Source organism: Chanodichthys erythropterus, chromosome 15 (genome assembly GCF_024489055.1).
Source record: "Chanodichthys erythropterus isolate Z2021 chromosome 15, ASM2448905v1, whole genome shotgun sequence".
NCBI lineage: Eukaryota > Metazoa > Chordata > Actinopteri > Cypriniformes > Xenocyprididae > Chanodichthys > Chanodichthys erythropterus.
Genome location: NC_090235.1, coordinates 21,168,046 through 21,186,373, shown reverse-complemented (window position 1 = coordinate 21,186,373; position 18,328 = coordinate 21,168,046). Strand labels below are relative to the sequence as shown.

The 18,328-nt window shown below is 38.3% G+C and overlaps 1 protein-coding gene across 1 annotated transcript in view; it reads left to right on the top strand.

Annotated features, from left to right (window-relative positions):
- The window catches only part of cdk6 (cyclin dependent kinase 6), a 56,817-nt gene extending 38,894 nt beyond the window's left edge, over positions 1–17,923 (top strand). Inside the window, exons 5-8 of the mRNA XM_067410804.1 lie at positions 1,685–1,794; positions 13,720–13,770; positions 13,882–14,017; positions 16,180–17,923. Of these exons, the coding sequence (XP_067266905.1) occupies positions 1,685–1,794; positions 13,720–13,770; positions 13,882–14,017; positions 16,180–16,329 (447 nt within the window). The 3' untranslated portion in view covers positions 16,330–17,923. The remainder of the gene's footprint in view (positions 1–1,684; positions 1,795–13,719; positions 13,771–13,881; positions 14,018–16,179) is intronic.
- Positions 17,924–18,328: the final 405 nt, after the last annotated feature.

Genomic DNA, 18,328 nt, shown 5'->3' with positions numbered 1-18,328 from the left:
ATATGTCTGATTAATTAATCAAACCAGTCCTTGATGCAGCTTATCTTTATAATGTCAGTTACAGTGCGTTTCGCTGTAAGGACGACCCTCCGTTTATTTTTCCTTCAATTCCTCTGGCGTACCCTCGAGCGCTGCGAGTTTTAGGATACGAGTCACTGATATACGCTCTAGGCTTTGCTTACAAACACAGGCCTGACTGATTTGGCTGATAAGCCTGGGGGTTTCTGGGCCCAGAGCCTACTGGGAGGAGAGTGAGAGAGCGCTGAGGAGGGAAAGCACCTGGAAGCCGTCCACCCTGGAGCAGGGTCACTGAGTTTTGTCTGGAGGCTCTCCCTACTGTAGCTGTTAACAGCAGAATCATGCATACTGAGTATTCCTGGGCTCCTGCAGCCTGTATAAGGACTTCAATTGGTCAGTGGGGTCTGTTTAGAGTTAGAGATACAATATAGAATGAAAAAATGCTTTTGTGTGGACATTGCCAGCAGTGATTTCAATCTTTTGTGATTCTAATTGATTATACAGTACAATTAAGAAATTGTAAAATTAACTTAAAATATTATATAACTTAAAAGCACTTTATTTCGATGGTCCACTTTAGACATTCTACTAACTATAAGTAGCTTTACAACTTCATGTCAACTAGCTGTCATTAGAGTATTAGTAGACTGTCTGCTTAACATCTGCTAACACTTTATTTTGATACTCCCAACAGACATTTAATGACTAGCAGTAACTACGTCATCTTGTTCTTCTAATACTCTGAGAGTTGACATGTAGTTGCAAATTAATGAGTTAGTTGACATGTAGTTGAAAAGTTACTTATAGTTAGAAGAATGTCTATATCAAAATATAATATAATATTGTACGATATTTAAATCTTATTTTATGTTTATGGTATTATATTTTATTGGACTAATTTTCTAAAAGAATCGTCACTGATTATATAGACAAGCATCTACTGCCATTTTAGACTTATAGGGCCATATTTACTAACAGATTGCGCCAGCGCAAACCCTCTTTTGGCGTTAAAAAAACTACTGTCGGGATTTACTAAAGACACACAGTGCAAAATTAGCGCTGAAAAGGCGTGGCCTGAGTTGTTTTTGCGGCTGACCTTATTGCATATGCATTTGTAGGACTTTCCCTTTCAAATTCATGGGAGGAGAGTATTTAAACGAATCACGCAATGTGATTTACTAATGTTTGCGCTAGTCAAATTACTGGTATTTGTGGCATTATTTAACGGCCAAAAAAGCATGTCTTAACCCATTTTGTGACATGGCTGCAATTGTTGCTGCTAGGAGGAGACACTGCAGAGAACAGAGAGCGTGTGGTAGAAGGGAGAAAATATTTTCCACTCCTTTCCAAATATTTTCCACTCATATTAATTTCTTTGGAATGCCAGAGGAAGACGTTATCCCTATATTACATGTAACAAGTTGCGCCTGTGTCGACCTGCACCAGATGAGCATCTGCCCTGCTTATTTGTGACCCAACGCTAATTTGCGCTGCTCTTGTTAGATTGTTGCGTTGGTTCGATTTGCAGTAGATCACGCGCAAAACTTGCCACTCCCATCGGCGCATTTGTGGATTTGCACTTTCACACTAATTTGCCCTGTTTAGTAAATCTGGCCCCTAGGGGTTAGTGATCAAATTTTTATCATAATTTTTTGTATGTTTGCAGGTTGTGACGTTATGGTATCGAGCTCCCGAGGTGCTGCTTCAGTCCAGCTATGCTACTCCTGTGGATCTGTGGAGTGTCGGCTGCATCTTTGCTGAGATGTTCAGACGCCGGTAAGTTTGCGCAGCATCGTTATCGAACTCGCTCGCTTATAACCCTGACTAGCTGACTGTAAAATGAAGAAAGATGTTGGATGCTCAGTTAAACAAGTCTAGCATGGATGACCTGATTGCTCGCATGTGTCTGGCACAAGTGTAATGATTTCCCTTGTGTCTATAAATATTGCACAGGGTGTGTCTTGAATAATAATAGGCTTAAAATTAAAATATTTGAAATGCATATTTTAAAGTGCAAAATATTACTTTAATTTCTTTTTGGTCCACTTTATTAGTGATGGGGCCAACTTTCCATTCACACTGAAGAATATTTTATATATATATATATATATATATATATATATATATATATATATATATATATATATATATATATATATATATATATATATATATATATATATATATATATATATATATATATATATATATATATATATATATATATATATATATAAAGGTGGCATTTTGAGTTGTTTTTTTGGTCCATAATCCAGACTTTAAAATGGAAATCTGACATAAAATAATAATGAAATTGAAAAGCACTGATATTAGATAGAAAGATGGTAGAAATTAGATATTTTTCCCCTTTTATAGTTTTATGAAACTGTTTTAATATTATATTTTATTGTTTAATGTTCATGGTATTGTATTGTATTTATCAAAATCTGAAAAAGAAAAGAAAAATCAGAAATGCTAAAAGATAAAACGAAATTTTTAAAATGGATTTTGTAGTGCCACACTGCTTCTGACCACATTTTTGCAGGAGGCTGAGGTTATTAAAACAGACATAAAAAACCGTCACTGTGGTTGTGACAGGCACTGCAGACCTGGAGTGATCCGTTCATCTGTGTGCGGTTTAACGAATCTTTCCAACTGCTCAACTCAACACTGGCACATTAATAAAGCTGCTCAATCTAGTGACAGCAGGATTTAATGGTTCAACGGTTCTTTCTTTGTGGCTTCTAATGTACTTCATCAGCTTGTAGCATATTATAAGGCTCTAAGAAGAGAGAAATATTAAGTTTTGCAAATTATTTTTTTTGTCATTTCTTATTTCAATGAGAATACTGTAGATGGAGATGCTAATATCCAGATGAGGTTCGTAAAGCAATTTCACTCATTAAATTGTTGACCAATTCAAACATGTGAGAAATCCCTTCTTAAGCGCCAGAAAGGCACGGATTTCAAAACAGATACAAGTGTATATGCATTGCAGTGTTATTTTAGTTTTATTAATATTTTGAATTAGCTTAGTTAATATTTTTGTTTAATTTGTAGTAATTTGTAGTAATTCTGTTATGTGCTCTTGTCATTTTGTTAGGTTTTGATATTATTGATATTTAGGTTTTTATTTCCAGTTAATACAAAGTTCTGTCATGAATCTGCTTGCAATCACATCATTCTCTATAGGGCACAACTGATTGGTTCCTGTTACGTCAGCAGCCAATGAGCTCGCTGCTCAACCTTCAAATACTTGGTCAGCATTTGCTGTAGCAGTTTGCAGCATGCTTTCAGAAACCCTCCACCTTCCCCAGCTCCACCTGTATAGATCTGCTATGGGTAATTCATGTATGCTATATTGTACAGCAGCAGTATGTCTTACTTGCTCACAGCAGTGTGTTGTGTTTGTATTGGCAGTAGCAAGTCCCGTACCTGATCTGCTGCAGCAGCATAGCAGATCAATTTTGCCAAGACTTTAGTGCTTCAACTTAAATATTTCAGTTATTGCCAGGGCAACAATTGTTTAGTTTAAGTTTTTCTACTAATATTTATGTGTCAAGTGTTGGCAAAAAGAGTCGCAATGCGCACAGGCTAATTTCGAGCTACAGGCAAAACAAGTAATACATTTTTGTCGAATTTGAGGTTTTCACAAAATTGAGTTCATTAAGCCCTCGTTTAGTGATCCCAACGCTCCAAATAGCAATTAAACCTCTAAAAGTATCTTTATTTGTATGTTTTATGAGAGGAGTACCTTTCCCTTGTCCATGAAAATTGCAGTTTTTCTCTGCTCACTTCTGGACGTTTGGTATAGACCCCTTAATCGCCTACGTCACTGTGACGTCACCGCTCTAGCTGGAGGCAAAACATAAATAAGATCTCATAGCAGGCACGCTAAAAATTTGAGTTTTGACTTTAAAATGTTGTCTTGTTGTGTTTTTGGCTGCCAGAATAGAAGGAACCGGACTTTTGGTTCAAAACTAAAGTTTTACCAGATCCCGGCAGACATTGCTTCACAGAAATCAAGTTGACAATTGTGGTTGAATGCAATACGGCGTACAGACTGGACTGACATGATCATAAATAATGCTTGTGTTTGCAATGCACACTTTATATCAGGTAAAATAATCGGTGCATATGTAATGGTGTGTTGGTTTTATCTAGTACAAATCAGCAAGTTTCTGTTTTATAGGTGAACATCGCCAACCTTCAGCGCACAAGCTAGCTTAAATGTTAAACAAACATACAGCGATAGATGAGTGTGCCATCCTTTGAATGGTCTCTTAAAATAATCCACATAGCTAGCCATAATCATAGTTAGCCCAGCGTTAGGTTACATTAGACAATAAGCCTTGACAAAATTCCCTGAACCATCCGAAAGTAATTCATATGTTGTCTAGGAAATATCCTAAACTTAAGTTAATTTACAAAAATAGCTGTCACGGTCCCGCAGAGTCAGCGACTGTACATATTCGGACAGTTCTGAACCTTGTTCTGCATCTGTGTTTAATAAATCCCTCCTAAAACATGCTAGTGTTCGCTTGTCAACATTGAGTCCAGCGTCTCTTTTTGCCTCCAGCTAAGCCCCGCCCACCAGGAAACCTTGCAATGTTTACAAACTTTTAAGGGGTCTATTGTTATAAAGCATTCCAACTTTGTGAATATTCATAGTGAATTCTCAATAGCATGAGTCTGAACCAATGAAATGTGATTTTCAAAGTCATGCTGATGTAAACAAAACAATCTTAATGACTGACAGATCCGAAGCGGGCGCACAAAGACGCCTCAAACAGCGCACAGTCCCGATATACACAGAATTACAGTATTACAAAATATCTGTCTGTCTTAGCGAGTATTCACACAAACATTATCTGTTGTGTCTTAAGTGAACGTTTGGTTAACTGGTTAATTTCATTTCATGTTAATCAAACAATTGTGGTATCATGGAAAAAATAAGTTGAATATATATTTTTCCTATAGATATTTGGTTTTGATTTGGTGTGTGCAAAATCTGGTGTTATTACCAGGGATTTGAAGGTATGGTTGCTAGGTGATTTTGTTTTGGAACCTTCAGAAAACTTTAACTAGATTTTTCTCAAAATTGACTTTGCTGATTCTATCGACTTCAAACAGGTGTAGCTCAGTCATTTTTTTTTAGCGTGAAAATAATTGCGACTCATTTTGCCAGCACAGGTCACATATTTTATTTCAGCTTTATTTCAATTACCAGAAAAGTTTTTATCAGTTTTAGTCACCGATAATAATGCATTGTTAACCCATTTCATTCTAGCCTGTCGATGATGTTGAATTACCCGCCCCTCCTCGTGCCGCTGGGGGCGATTGCGTGGGCTGATGTTTTCCTCTCCTGACGCGCCATAACAAGTGCATAATCGGATGAACAGGGAGATTTGTAATGGAAAGCGCAGACACACGAGCACGGACACACTTTCACACACATCCTGTGTTTCACATTCTAACGGACCCACCTGTCCGCGCCTTCCGCCATCCATTGATGGTGTTTGCTTTGCAGGAACGGTAGATAAACATTAGCTGACTCAGTGCTTAATACAATAATCCCATAGTTCAGATAGGAAAGTTATGTTTAGTTTCGGGCGCATAACTATCTGTTTAAATAGTGGCTTTGCATTTGTTAATTACTATGGAAACCTTAAAACAGCAGTTATATCCATTCAAGTGTTTGGTTTCCACTCTCTAAAGCCATGTGCCATAAAAACGCCACTGTGCTGGGCTCCTGGCATGCCTCCATTAGTGCCTGGAGGTGGGAGGGTAAGGGGGGCTTTCATTGCTGCTACCAGCACACCTTTTCTCCTCCTGCAGGTGATTAAGAATGCTTTTTAAAAGGCCACCTGTTGCAGATTAAAGGGCACCTGGGACCCGGTTTCTCCTCTGATGTTTGAGAAGTGCACCGCGCTGTAAGCGCCAATCCCAGTAATGGATGTTTTCGATTCACCTGAGAGTTATAAAGATGTAGCACGCCTCAGCCAGCAACATATTGTATGGCTTTGTTTAAGATGGAACTTTAACTGTTGATGGGACAGCATTTTCCTGGAGAGGGAGTGTGTAATGTGGGCTGTAGAGTCTGCTCTGCTTCAGTTGTTTTGTTGAGGGTTTTATAAAAGATCTTTACTTGTCTGATGCTCGCAGTGTGCAAAGTTTAGAATCAGACATACTTCGTGCAAGTCTGTATCTTTTGGAGGATGTAGTGATCAGTCAGTGTGTTTCTGAATGACAGAAAGTGCTTTTGACATTCTGCTTTTCCAAGGGTTGAACATATTGCGTGAAGGGTCAACATGCGATGGCTTTCAGATCCTCATTTGCTCTCTCACAACCTTAAGCTGCTCTCTCAAAAAGTAGAGATACCAACTATGTCATTTATTGTCATTTATTAAAGGTGCAGTGTGTAAATTTTAGCGGCATCTAGCTGTGTGGTTGCGAATTGCAACCAAAGGCTTAGTCCAGCACTCACCCCTCCCTTTTGAAGCACATAGAGAAGCTACGGTGGCCGACACAGGACAAAGATGTCGTTGTCTGAGACAGAAGAGAGTAGCCAGTCAAGCAAACGCAGTTTGTCCATTTAGGGCTACTGTAGAAACATGGCGGCACAAAATGGCGACTTCCATGTAGGGGGAGTATACGGAGTATGTAGATAGAAATGGCTCATTCTAAGTTCATTATGTAAGGTCTTTATACACCACTGAAAACATAGTTATGTATATTATATTGCATTTATATCAATATATCCTCCTATATATTACACACTGGACCTTTAATTTATTCAAAAATGAATTAAATATATTAATTTATTCCAGCACACACCTCCCTAAATGTTTAGTATTTTTCAGTAGGATGCAGAATTGCATTACAGTTAATGATTTTGACCTTTGTTCGCCAAATCAGAAACATGTAGGGGGGAAAAAATATCCCCCGAGATCATAGAGAGGACCTCTGCAGAGATGTGTATAGGAATATATATGTATGAATATTAATTTTTTACTCAATGGATATACCACATGACATTTTAGACTTTTCTTGAAATAGTATAAAAGTTTTTCAAAACCATATGAAACTAACTGACATGGACACAAATGAGCACTTTTTTAAGAAACTGGCATGTGTGTTTTAAACTAAATTTGCCTCTTATTCGCCAGGCAAACCAGTTTTCACAGATTCGGATACACCGATGCATTCCAGAGGTCGCGCGGGTGGAATGTGGATAGAGACACTGGCACTTGGAGCGTGACTCAACTGCGTGTACTGGCCTGGTGTGAGCGCCGTGTGTGTTGTGCCCACTCACTCAGGAAGCTTTTGCCCAGGCATAATGTCTGCCTTGTGCAAAAAGCCACTAATTCATTCAAACTACCAAGTCGCCCAAGGGAAGGCAAAATGTGCTCTAGAGATATTCAGCCATACTTGTTTTGGCATGACACTGCTTTAGGTGAGATCTTCCCCCCTTCACTGTTAGAAAATAGAACAGCTTTTGTCTTGCCTTAACTACTCGGGACTGACTTTTTGCCTTTGAGGGTTTCAGCAGTTGATGCTGCATGTGAACGGCACAATAAAGGCAATTTTCTTTTTAACAAGCGAGTTCAAAGAGAAAAGGAGCGCGAGAATCTAATGCGTTCGCCTCACCTGTGAAGAATGTTCAGCATCTGAACCGTAAAAAGATGTCTCTGCATAGTAGCTAGCTAATTATATAGTTTTAAAAAATCGTTCTAAACTTAAAAGAATAGCAAAGTCCACATCACAACTATAACAATAACGACACAAAGGAACGATATAATTGGAATTACTTTCAGAACTTTTTTTTCCAGCTGATAAAAGAATATATCCTGCTTTAAAGAGCTTGAGCATTTAAAGTGGCAGACAACAAAACTATAGAACATGCTTAGAATAGACCCGATTCACATTTCCGTGTTTCCAGAGACTACACAGTAAAATCCCCAGAGTTAAATCAACTCTGCTCAGAGTACATATGGTCCCTCTCTAAATTGTGTTAACGTTACACTGAAGCAGAGTTAAAGTTGAGATAATTAAGCAATTAAGTAATGATTGTGCCTTAGTGATGAACACCTGCTGTTAACAAGCAGAATCACTGAAGAAATAAGAAAAAAACACAAAAACTACAAGTGACTTAAGTCACAGCCTTATTAATTGCTTAAAAGTGCCCTCGAATGAAAAATTGAATTTATCTTGGCATAGTTGAATAACAAGAGTTCAGTACATGGAAAAGACATACAGTGAGTCTCAAACACCATTGCTTCCTCTTTCTTATGTAAATCTCATTTGTTTAAAAGACTTCCAGAAAACACTCGGATCTCAACATAACACCGACTGTTACGTAACAGGATCATTAATATGTATGACCCCAATATTTGCATAATGCCACAACGCATTAGACAAGGAAAGGCAGTATTAACAGCTGGATCTATGCACAGACAAGGTAAGCAAGCAAGAACAACAGCGAAAAATGGCAGATGGAGCAATAATAACTGACATGATCCATGATATCATGATATTTTTAGTGATATTTGTAAATTGTCTTTCTAAATGTTTCATTAGCATGTTGCTAATATACTGTTAAATGTGGTTAAAGTTACCATCATTTCTTACTATATTCACGGAGACGAGAGCCGTCGCTATTTTCATTTTTAAACACGTGCAGTCTGTATAATTCATAAACACAACTTCATTCTTTATAAATCTCTCCAACAGTGTGTAATGTTAGCTTTAGCCCGTTAGCCACAGAGCATAGCCTCAAACTAACACAGAATCAAATGTAACCATCTAAATAAATACTGTACTCACATAATTCGAAGCATGCATGCAGCATGCATGACGAACATCTTGTAAAGATCCATTTGAGGGTTATATTAGCTGTGTGAACTGTGTTTATGCGATGTATAGTTGAGAGCTCATGTGGCAGAGGAAGCGCATCTCTTAAAGGGGCCGTGCTGAAAAAATCAGTGCATAGTTAATGATGCCCCAAAATAGGCAGTTAAAAAAAATAATGTAAAAAAAATCTATGAGGTATTTTGAGCTGAAACTTCACAGACACATTCAGGGGACACCTAGGACTTATATTACATCTTGTAAAAAAACAATCTAGGGCACCTTTTATTATCTCATTAACTTTAACTCTGCTTCAGTGTTACTTTAACACTATTTACAGAGGGACCATGAGCAGAGTTGATTTAACTTTGGGGATTTTGCTGTGTATAGATATAGAAAGATTGTTCAATCCTGTCAGATATGAATGGGAGAAACTGCAATGGGCAATGTGGCGGAATACATCCCGCCTTCTAAGTAAAAGAGCCAATTGCTGATTGGTAAAGTCATTGCGTCACTGCAGCTGCTGTTAGAAGCTCCGATTCCCATTCCCATATCCAGACTCTCACTTAGGACTGCACATGCCATTGGCTTGTATAGCCTGAAAAATAAGCTTTTTTTAATGCTATTTATGCATAAGAAACAACATATATGGGATAATTCATGTCAGATTTTGTTGTTTATTTGAAATATTTTATTTAATTGTGAGTTCACCAGCAATTTTTGAGATTTCAGGCTTCCAAATATGGCCGCCGAGTGAACAGACTTTCCATGAAAGGGACGTGGGTGTTTCTCAGAAGCGGAAATCGTTATAAATGTGTAAACTTTTATAGTGGTGAATGAGAGACTACATTAAATATATATTTCTGTGTGTGTGGAGCTTTTCTTTTGCGCACATAGCAAAAGAAAAGCTCCACAATAGTGTTTTCACAACTTTCAAAAAGACGGGAAAAAATGGAGAGCGAATGATAGCGGCAGTCAGAAGAGAGAAAGATGTCATTTTTACCGTCACTCCCATTGCTGCTGTATTAGAAACACCCTCGCAGCAGTATTAAAGGCCCGCTGAAGTGTCTTGGAACACACAGCATGAAACAGGAAGACAGGGTGGGACATATCAAACAGCTCTGCCCCTTTTTAAAAATAGCATTTCGTTTATACCACAGCTCGGCCAGAGCCGGTAAAACCTCAGTTTCCTTCTAATATCTAACCGTTTCTCCCAAACGTGCCACACAAGCATAGACAGTAAAAGAAATGGACACAGCGACCCCATTGGAACTCAATTGAGTCAAGTGAAGCCCATTTTTAGCGATTTTTAGCACTTCCTTTTCTGACACGCAGACTCACACTAAGCTTGATGACGTCCGCAACCTGTCTGACAGATGTAAATCTTCTAGTAGCTGTGCATGCAAACTGCCATCGTTAATCTTGCAGAGACGGCGAGCTTGAGCGGGGAGTTCTTTGGCGTGAGTGAGCAGGAGTAAGTATTCTGATTAATTAGTTTGTATAGTATTTTAAAATGTAACGCCAGTACGCCATATTAAGATAATCTCCCAGATTGCCTGCGAGCTTCTCCTCCTGTCTGTACGGTAATTTCGCTACTGTGCGACAGAGAGTCGAGTGGTTATGACGCAATCGTTAGCCTATTTTTACAAAAACTGTTTCTACGGGGCCATAATGTAACATAGAAGGTAATGGAGCCCTTTATACATTGTCGTGTATCTTTGGAAATAAATAATAGACAAATGGAGTCTTTAAACGCCTCAGATGTAAAGTTATTCGCTGTCAAAGTGACGCCAAAATGAATGGGAGTCAATGGGGATGCTAACGCAAGTGAAGTTCTGCTACAAGATGGCGGCACGTGGCCGACTTCAACTTCCGGTCGACTTCCTTGGGCACTGCACACAAGTCCTCAAAAGTGAAGCCAAAGCATCTCGATCGCCCCCAGGTGGCTGGAAGCAGTATAGGTCATAAACCCTGCCCTCTCTACGAAATGTAATGGGACCTGAGACAAACTAAACAATCAATTTACACTTTAAACTTGTTTCTGTCATTTTAAGCAGTTTTTTTCACCCTGTTAGTTCAAGTGTTTGTTCTTTAAATAAGTTTGGTTTTAGTTAGTTATTTGATGCTAGAAAAACAGGGGTGAAACGTCATGATTGGCAGCTTAGGTTGACAGCTTCTGAGTGAAGTAGTCACTGAGGCGCCAACAGACCTTTTTCTGGATCTTCGTGAGGTGATTGGATCTATAACTTTAATTTCTACATTTCCATAACTGTTTATTTCACACCAAAAGTTTTTCTGAGTTTGGACGGGACCTTGATATCGCGGCTCCATTTTTTGCTCACTACTGCGTAGACTCGGGCTCCACGTTCACTATGCACAGACTCGAGACTCAAGATGTCAGCGCCATTTTGGCACACTGACGGCTTCAGTTACTACAATGAAAGAGAGTGAAGGTGTGTCGTCCATATTCTTTTACAGTCTATGGTTTCTCCTCATAATCTCCTCTATATCTCTTTAAAATACAGTGTTCTGTGCAGTATTCAAATGGGTCCGATACCTTTGTGGTCTGAGCCGACTCGCGGTCCGCGAATGTGAGCCGCTCTTGTGTCTTTGGACCAGAGCAGACTGTGCTCGCTCTGCAGTGGTTCACGTGACACTAAAGTGAAAACGGACTTGAATGGAAAGCATATTTATACTGTCTGAATCGTTCACTATTCTCTATATAGTGCATTCATGTAGAAAATAGTTAACGTGTGAACAAGTGAACGATTTCAGCCGCAGCTTCAGCGTCTGTTGACAGTGTAGGAGGGGGGCGGTACTTCAGATTCTAGAGAGCATTTGATTGGACGGAAAATCTGACTGAAGTGCGATGTGATGTCATGAAAATCCGTGATCTATTTTAGCGGAAGTGAGAGACTGTAAGTTTTGAATGCTTATATGTCCTAAATGCGAATTTTGTGATTGTTTTGGAACATACCAGCTTATTCATAACATTAAGGCTAACATATTCACACTAAAAGCTAAAAAACTTAAATTTTGATTTCAGGTGGACTTTAAATAGTTTTTTGTAATGTAATATAAATACAATACTATAATATAATGTAATATAATACGAAACACAGTGTTAAATGTACATACATTTAAAAAAAAATGAAAATATAAAAAAACTTTGCAGGATTTACCACATTGGTGACTGTTAAAACGCATCATCACAGTCTGTGAAAAGAGTCAGACCAGGTCATATGTCATCTTCCGTTAGTGTGTACGCTACACTTATGTAGTAACGTTATAGTTATTCTTTTTTTACTGGAAAATATGCAGACTTCTGTCTGTCTGTTTCTCACTAATCTTTAAATAAAGTCTTGAGGGCTGCTTTTGAACCTCATCATGCAATAATGGAGGCGTAAGGAAACCGTGCACGTGCTCACTCTGGCCCTTTGTCTGATTACAGTTGAGATTAAGTTTGCTCTGTGTGGCTGTGAAGAAAGTGACTTTGAGAGTTTGCTGCTTGACTTGCTGTAGGGCGACATCTGGTGGCGACATGGGAAATTGCAAGCGCATTTCTTGCAGCTGATTCAAAGACTTGACTATGGAAATGATTTAAGAGTGAGCTTAATTTAGTTAATAATTCACGTATGTCTCTGTTTCTGTACTTTTGGTTTTGTTCTTTCACACGGTTCATTTTTGCTCTCTCACATAGAGGTTTGTGGAGAGCGAAAGCAGACGGCAGGGATAAATAGCTTTTTTTCTGTCTCTTTTACTCGGTGTGGTGTGTTTTGGAGACTGAGCCCTGTGCTTGTGGCTCCTGGAATTTGTGTGCATGCCAAGGGAAGCATGCCCGCCCACGGGTGTCCTAACTGGCCTGAAGCCACAGGCACCAGTAGCAGTCCGGGCGGGTGGACTCCAGCATGTGCTGAAAAAGCCCTCAGATCTTTCAGCCTCGGGCTGGCCAGGAAACAACACATATACAGTGGACCAATGTCTGTTATGTGGCTTTAGGACCTTATTTATACAGTGCAGCCTATAAGGATGTTCTTTCTCTTTGCCTTCTTTGCCTCTGGCAGACAGGCAGGAGATATTCATGATTATTGCAGAATTAGGAGCGAACATCTAAACACATAACCTTTGTTTGTTTTATGACTGTCACCGGCCTGCAGCCTGGCATATGGTGTTTTAATCTGTGCATTAATTATTTATTTGCTTGTTTATTTCATTTTGCATTTATTCATTTTGGTTTTATATAAGATAATATATTTTATTTTTATTCATTTTAGTTTATTCATTTCCATTTTATTGAAGATCAAGATCAATGTATATTATTTTAATTTTATTTTATTTTATTATTTCTGTGTTATTTTAGTATCATTGAGATAATATTATCATTTTTTAAATATTTTAAATTAGTTTTTATTTTTATATTTCCAATTTTATTTTAATTCTAGTTAGTTTTAATATTACTAATTATATATATATATATATTATAGTTTTTTTTTTCTTTTCGATTTTAGTACATATAGTTACATAAACTTATTTATTTCAGCTAGTTGCCATTTTAAAGTTTTTTATATTATATTTTATTTGAGTTGACGTCTATTTTATTTCAAGCAACAAAACCTTTTTTTATGGCTTTAGTTTTAGTTTCAGTTAACTATAATAACTGTTTTTTTCTTTATTTTTCTTTATTCCGTTTTATACAAGATTATTTATTTATTTATTTTAATTGATCTATTTTAGTCTATTTATTTTAATTGATTCATTATGAGTAAAAACTAAAGCGTCATTTAGGTCTAGTTACTGCTGTAAAATCAATCATGAAATTAATTGCAGTCTTTCACCTTTCTCTTCCTTCAGCCCTCTTTTCCGTGGGAACTCTGATGTTGACCAGTTAGGCAAGATTTTTGAGTGAGTGCTATTTAATGAAAATAATATAATGCTCTAATAACATGTTGATCATGTGTTTATGAAGACAGCGTTGAGATGCAGTACCTGATTGTTTTGATTGTGATATTCCAGTGTGGTTGGGGTCCCTTCTCCAGAGGACTGGCCACAGGAGGTGGGTTTGCCCCAGAGTGCCTTTTCCCCTCGCCCTCCCCAGCCCATAGAGGACCTCGTGCCTGACATGGACGAGCTGGGCAAATCACTTTTACTTGTAAGTAGGAGATATCAACGCTGAGGATATGTTGAATGTCATTCTGTGAAAAGATACCTTTTCTAGTTTGATACATTATCACATGATGTTTTATTGTTAATAAATTGCATTGTGCTGAATGAATGCATTTGATTAATTTCAGTATATACTGTCAGTATATACTGATATTTTTTGGGATGCAATTATTTCTTCAAGAAAATATGGACTGTTACAGTGTAAATATTATATGTTGTGAAACTACATGGTAGCTTCTTTTTAATCATCTTCAGTCACTTGCTATAGGGTACAATCATAACAATAAAAGAAAGTTGTAAAGAAGACTTCAAAGTGTCCCTATTATGCTTTTTATGTTCCCTTTTATGTAATGTGTAATATAAGCTATATGTGAATGTCAGAGGTCTGAGAATGAGGATGTGAACAACTCATCTACAATGTACAACAAACTAAACAAAATACCACTTAGAAGTGTCCTGCTACCGTCTTTACTGTTCGTATCACTGTGCTGAGGAAGCTTCCAGAGCTGAAATTCAGATATGGTAATGGGCAATTGGTTTCAGACACACACTGCAAGCGGTCGACCATTCAGAACAGAGTGGGCCGTCTGACCAATCAGAGCAGAGCAAGCTCTCAGAAACGAGGGGTTTACAGAAACTGAATCCTTGATCAAACCATTTCAGACACTTTGAGAAAAGAGATTTTAATGATTTTTAGAGATTTTTTTTTTCACTTATTTTAGGAGACTCCAAAACTAAATTAGGAACCTTTTTAATTCTGTCATTACTGTAATTACTCACCCTCATGTTGTTCCACACCCATAAGACTTTCGTTCATCTTCGGAACACAAATAAAGGTCTTTTTGATGAAATCTGAGAGCTTTCTGTCCCTCCATTGACAGTTTACGCAACTACCACCTTGACGCTTCAAAAAGTAGTCGTAAAACTAATCCATAAGAATTGAGCGAATTTTTGAAGAAGAGATTTGATCACTTTATATGACGAACAGTTTGAATTTACGCTTTTATTCGCATATAAACATTCATCAACTCAAACATCAGTTGTGGTAAACAGAAGCTCAAGCATGTTTCCTTGACTCGTGCAAGAACCAATGAGGTTCATTCTTGTGTATTACCAAAGTCCCTTTAAGACAAGTAATTTCAACTCGGCGGCCATCTTTGAAACGCCTCTCGGGCATCCTGGGCATCATGCAGCTCCGATCTCTTTGAATGGGGAAACATAAGATTCTCCAAAACTGTTCGTCAACCTTACGATTAAATTTGATATTTGAAATCACCAATGAAATCTAACAACAACCGGCTCATAAATTTAGTTTCTAAACGCTCGAATCATGACAAAAAAACTCAAGCTAATGCGCATGCGCAGACCTAAATGCGCGTCTCTTTGGAGGCGCACGTCTGACTTAGAAACCGGTGATTCTAACGGCCGCTGAAGTGACGCGATGACTTTACCAGTCGGCGATTGGCTCTTGGCTTTAGAAGGCGGGACTTATTCCGCCATATTGCGCGTTACACTTTCTCCCATTCAAAACAATACGAGTGACACGTCTTGTGTTATTCTATAGTCTTTGGTGTTACTCAGCGTTTGATTTTCCGCAAGAGGTTTGTTCTCGTGCGTCGCTCAGGTTCGGTTGAGCTTCTGTTTGTGTTCACTGATTAATGTTTATATGTGAATAAAAGCCTAAATTCAATCTGTTCATCATATAACACGATCGAGTCTCTTCGAAAAATTTGGACTACACAGCTCAATTCATATGGATTAGTTTTACAATCCAACGTCAAAATGTCAGTTGCGTTGCTGTCAATGGAGGAACAGAAAGCTCTTTGATTTCATCAAAAAGATCGTCATTTGTGTTCCGAAGATGAACGAAAGTCTTACGGATTTGGAACGACATGAGGGTGAGTAATTAATGACAGAATTTAAAATTTTTGGGTGAACTGCCCCTTTAAAATAGCATAAAAGGGGCACTTTAACTTGTCATTGAAGAATTAATTTCATGAAAGGAACATGTCATTCTAAACGCAAGATTGAATTGCTTTTATTTTTATTCCTATATCATGTGGGTTTATCATTCTTCATATATTCTATCATATAGGTGCCATAGACTGTTTACTTATCGTTCTCTCTTCTCGTTTTGTCCCTGCACAGCGTTTCCTGTCATTTAACCCCTCCAGAAGGATATCAGCTTATGATGCACTGTCTCACCCATACTTCCAGAGTCTCGACAGCACCAGCAAGAGTCTGTACGCCCAACCCTTCCCCAGCAAAAAGCCCTCCCTGGAGGAGAGAGCTGCTTGAAAGACGTGGTTTCCCGCTGTAGACACAGACCCCCATCCGGTCCCCCCTCCTTTGAACTAGTCTTCCATAGCATAATGTCACATGCTGCTTTTAGAAACATCACCGCAACTATTGGTCGATCGTATTTTTTCTTTGCCCTCACTACTGCCAGCTAATACAAACCAACAACATGCTGCCTGGAATTACATTTTTTACAACATCAAAAGCTGCTCTCGTCTCCCACCCGCCTTCCTCAAAGGAAGTTTGTCTGCTCAGAGGAAAATGTGCATCACAACACTGCCAGGGATTGTCCGTCTGTTTCCATGAATGCAATGCACAGTACATGTACAGGTCTAAACTGAGTCTTAGCTGCATATCACTGCCATGAACCAGCAAGGTCTTACGTGGGGCCGTGTCAGTCTCACTCGGATTGAGCACATGTAGAACCACAACTACTGCAAATTCAGGCCCGTTGAACGGAACCTCTTATTTTACACCTTAAGATATAATCGCTAATTCACTTCACTTTTGTTTGAGCTCACTTTCGAAGTCCTCTCAATCACAGGCCAGGAGGATTTTTGTATTGTTTTCTGCCATTTCGTTTCTCTGCAGTTCAAGCAGGAGAGTGTGGACACATCTCCACGTGTGACTTTTTCTCACGACTGCATAACCACGGACACACAGAATCATTTAGTGCTCTATTTTGCCACAAGCGTCCTGTGTTCTTGTCCAGGACAGATGCTTTGAAGCACTATTTAACACCACATTTCCTTAACATTATAATGTAATTCAACTTGTTTGTTTTTTTTCTCCATATAAATTCCACATCATGTTCACTTATTTTATTATGTCAGTGTTGATTGTTGACATTTTTATTTTTGGCATGTTATGTCTTAATTTTAGTGAACTTGAAGGTGTAGGTTGTTGTAGAAGACTCGTTGATGTGCACCAAACAGTCTGCACCCTGTCGTCAGGGATTTAGACGTAGTCGAAGGATGACCCGCGCCGGGTCGCATGTTGACTTTAGGGTTGGTTTAGAGATGGGTAACAGAAATACATGTATGAAAGAGTTAGCGCGTAGTCATGAAAGTCTAGTTAACGTAGCTATAGAGTTGGCGAGTGTTATGTTCGAAGTCAGGTTGCGAGATTCGTTCGAGGCTCGGAGAGTGATGTGTTATCCCATAATTGATCGATTAAAGGGTTAGTTCACTTCAGAATTCAAATTTCCTGATAATTTACTCACCCCCTTGTCAAGATGTTTATGTCTTTCTTTCTTCAGTTGAAAAGAAATTAAGTTTTTTTTAGGAAAACATTCTAGGATTTTTCTCCATATAGTGGACTTCAATGGGGACCAACAGTTCGAAGTGCAAAATTGTAGTTTCAGTGCAGCTTCAACATGATCCCGGACGAGGAATGAGGGTCTTATCTAGTGAAACAATTGGCCTTTTTTTAAAAAAAATAAAAAATGATATACTTTTTAACCATAAATGCTCGTCTTGCACTGCTCTGCGCCACGCATTACATAATCACGTTGGAAAGGTCACGTGTGACGTAGGCTTCAAAATCTTCAATATTAACTTCAAAATCTTCCAACATCATTGTTTTACCTTTTTTTTTGGAAAAGGCCATTTGACGTAGTCTTTGTACATTCGCTTTGTAGACACTGGATCGGTACTTCCACCTATGTCATGACCTTTCTAATGTAATTACATAATGCGTGGCACATTTGTAGTTAAACTATAAACTATAAAAAAAATTATTTTATTTTTTAGAAAATGACTGACTGTTTCACTAGAGAAGATCCTTATTCCTCATCTGGGAGCATGTAGAGCCCTTTAAAGCTGCATTGAAACTGCAATTTGAACCTTCAACCCGTTGGTCCCCATTGAAGTCCACTATATGGAGCAAAATCCTGGAATGTTTTCCTCAGAAACCTTCATTTCTTTTTCGACTGAAGAAAGAAAGACATAAACATCTTGACATGGGGGTGAGTAAATTATCAGGAAATTTGAATTCTGAA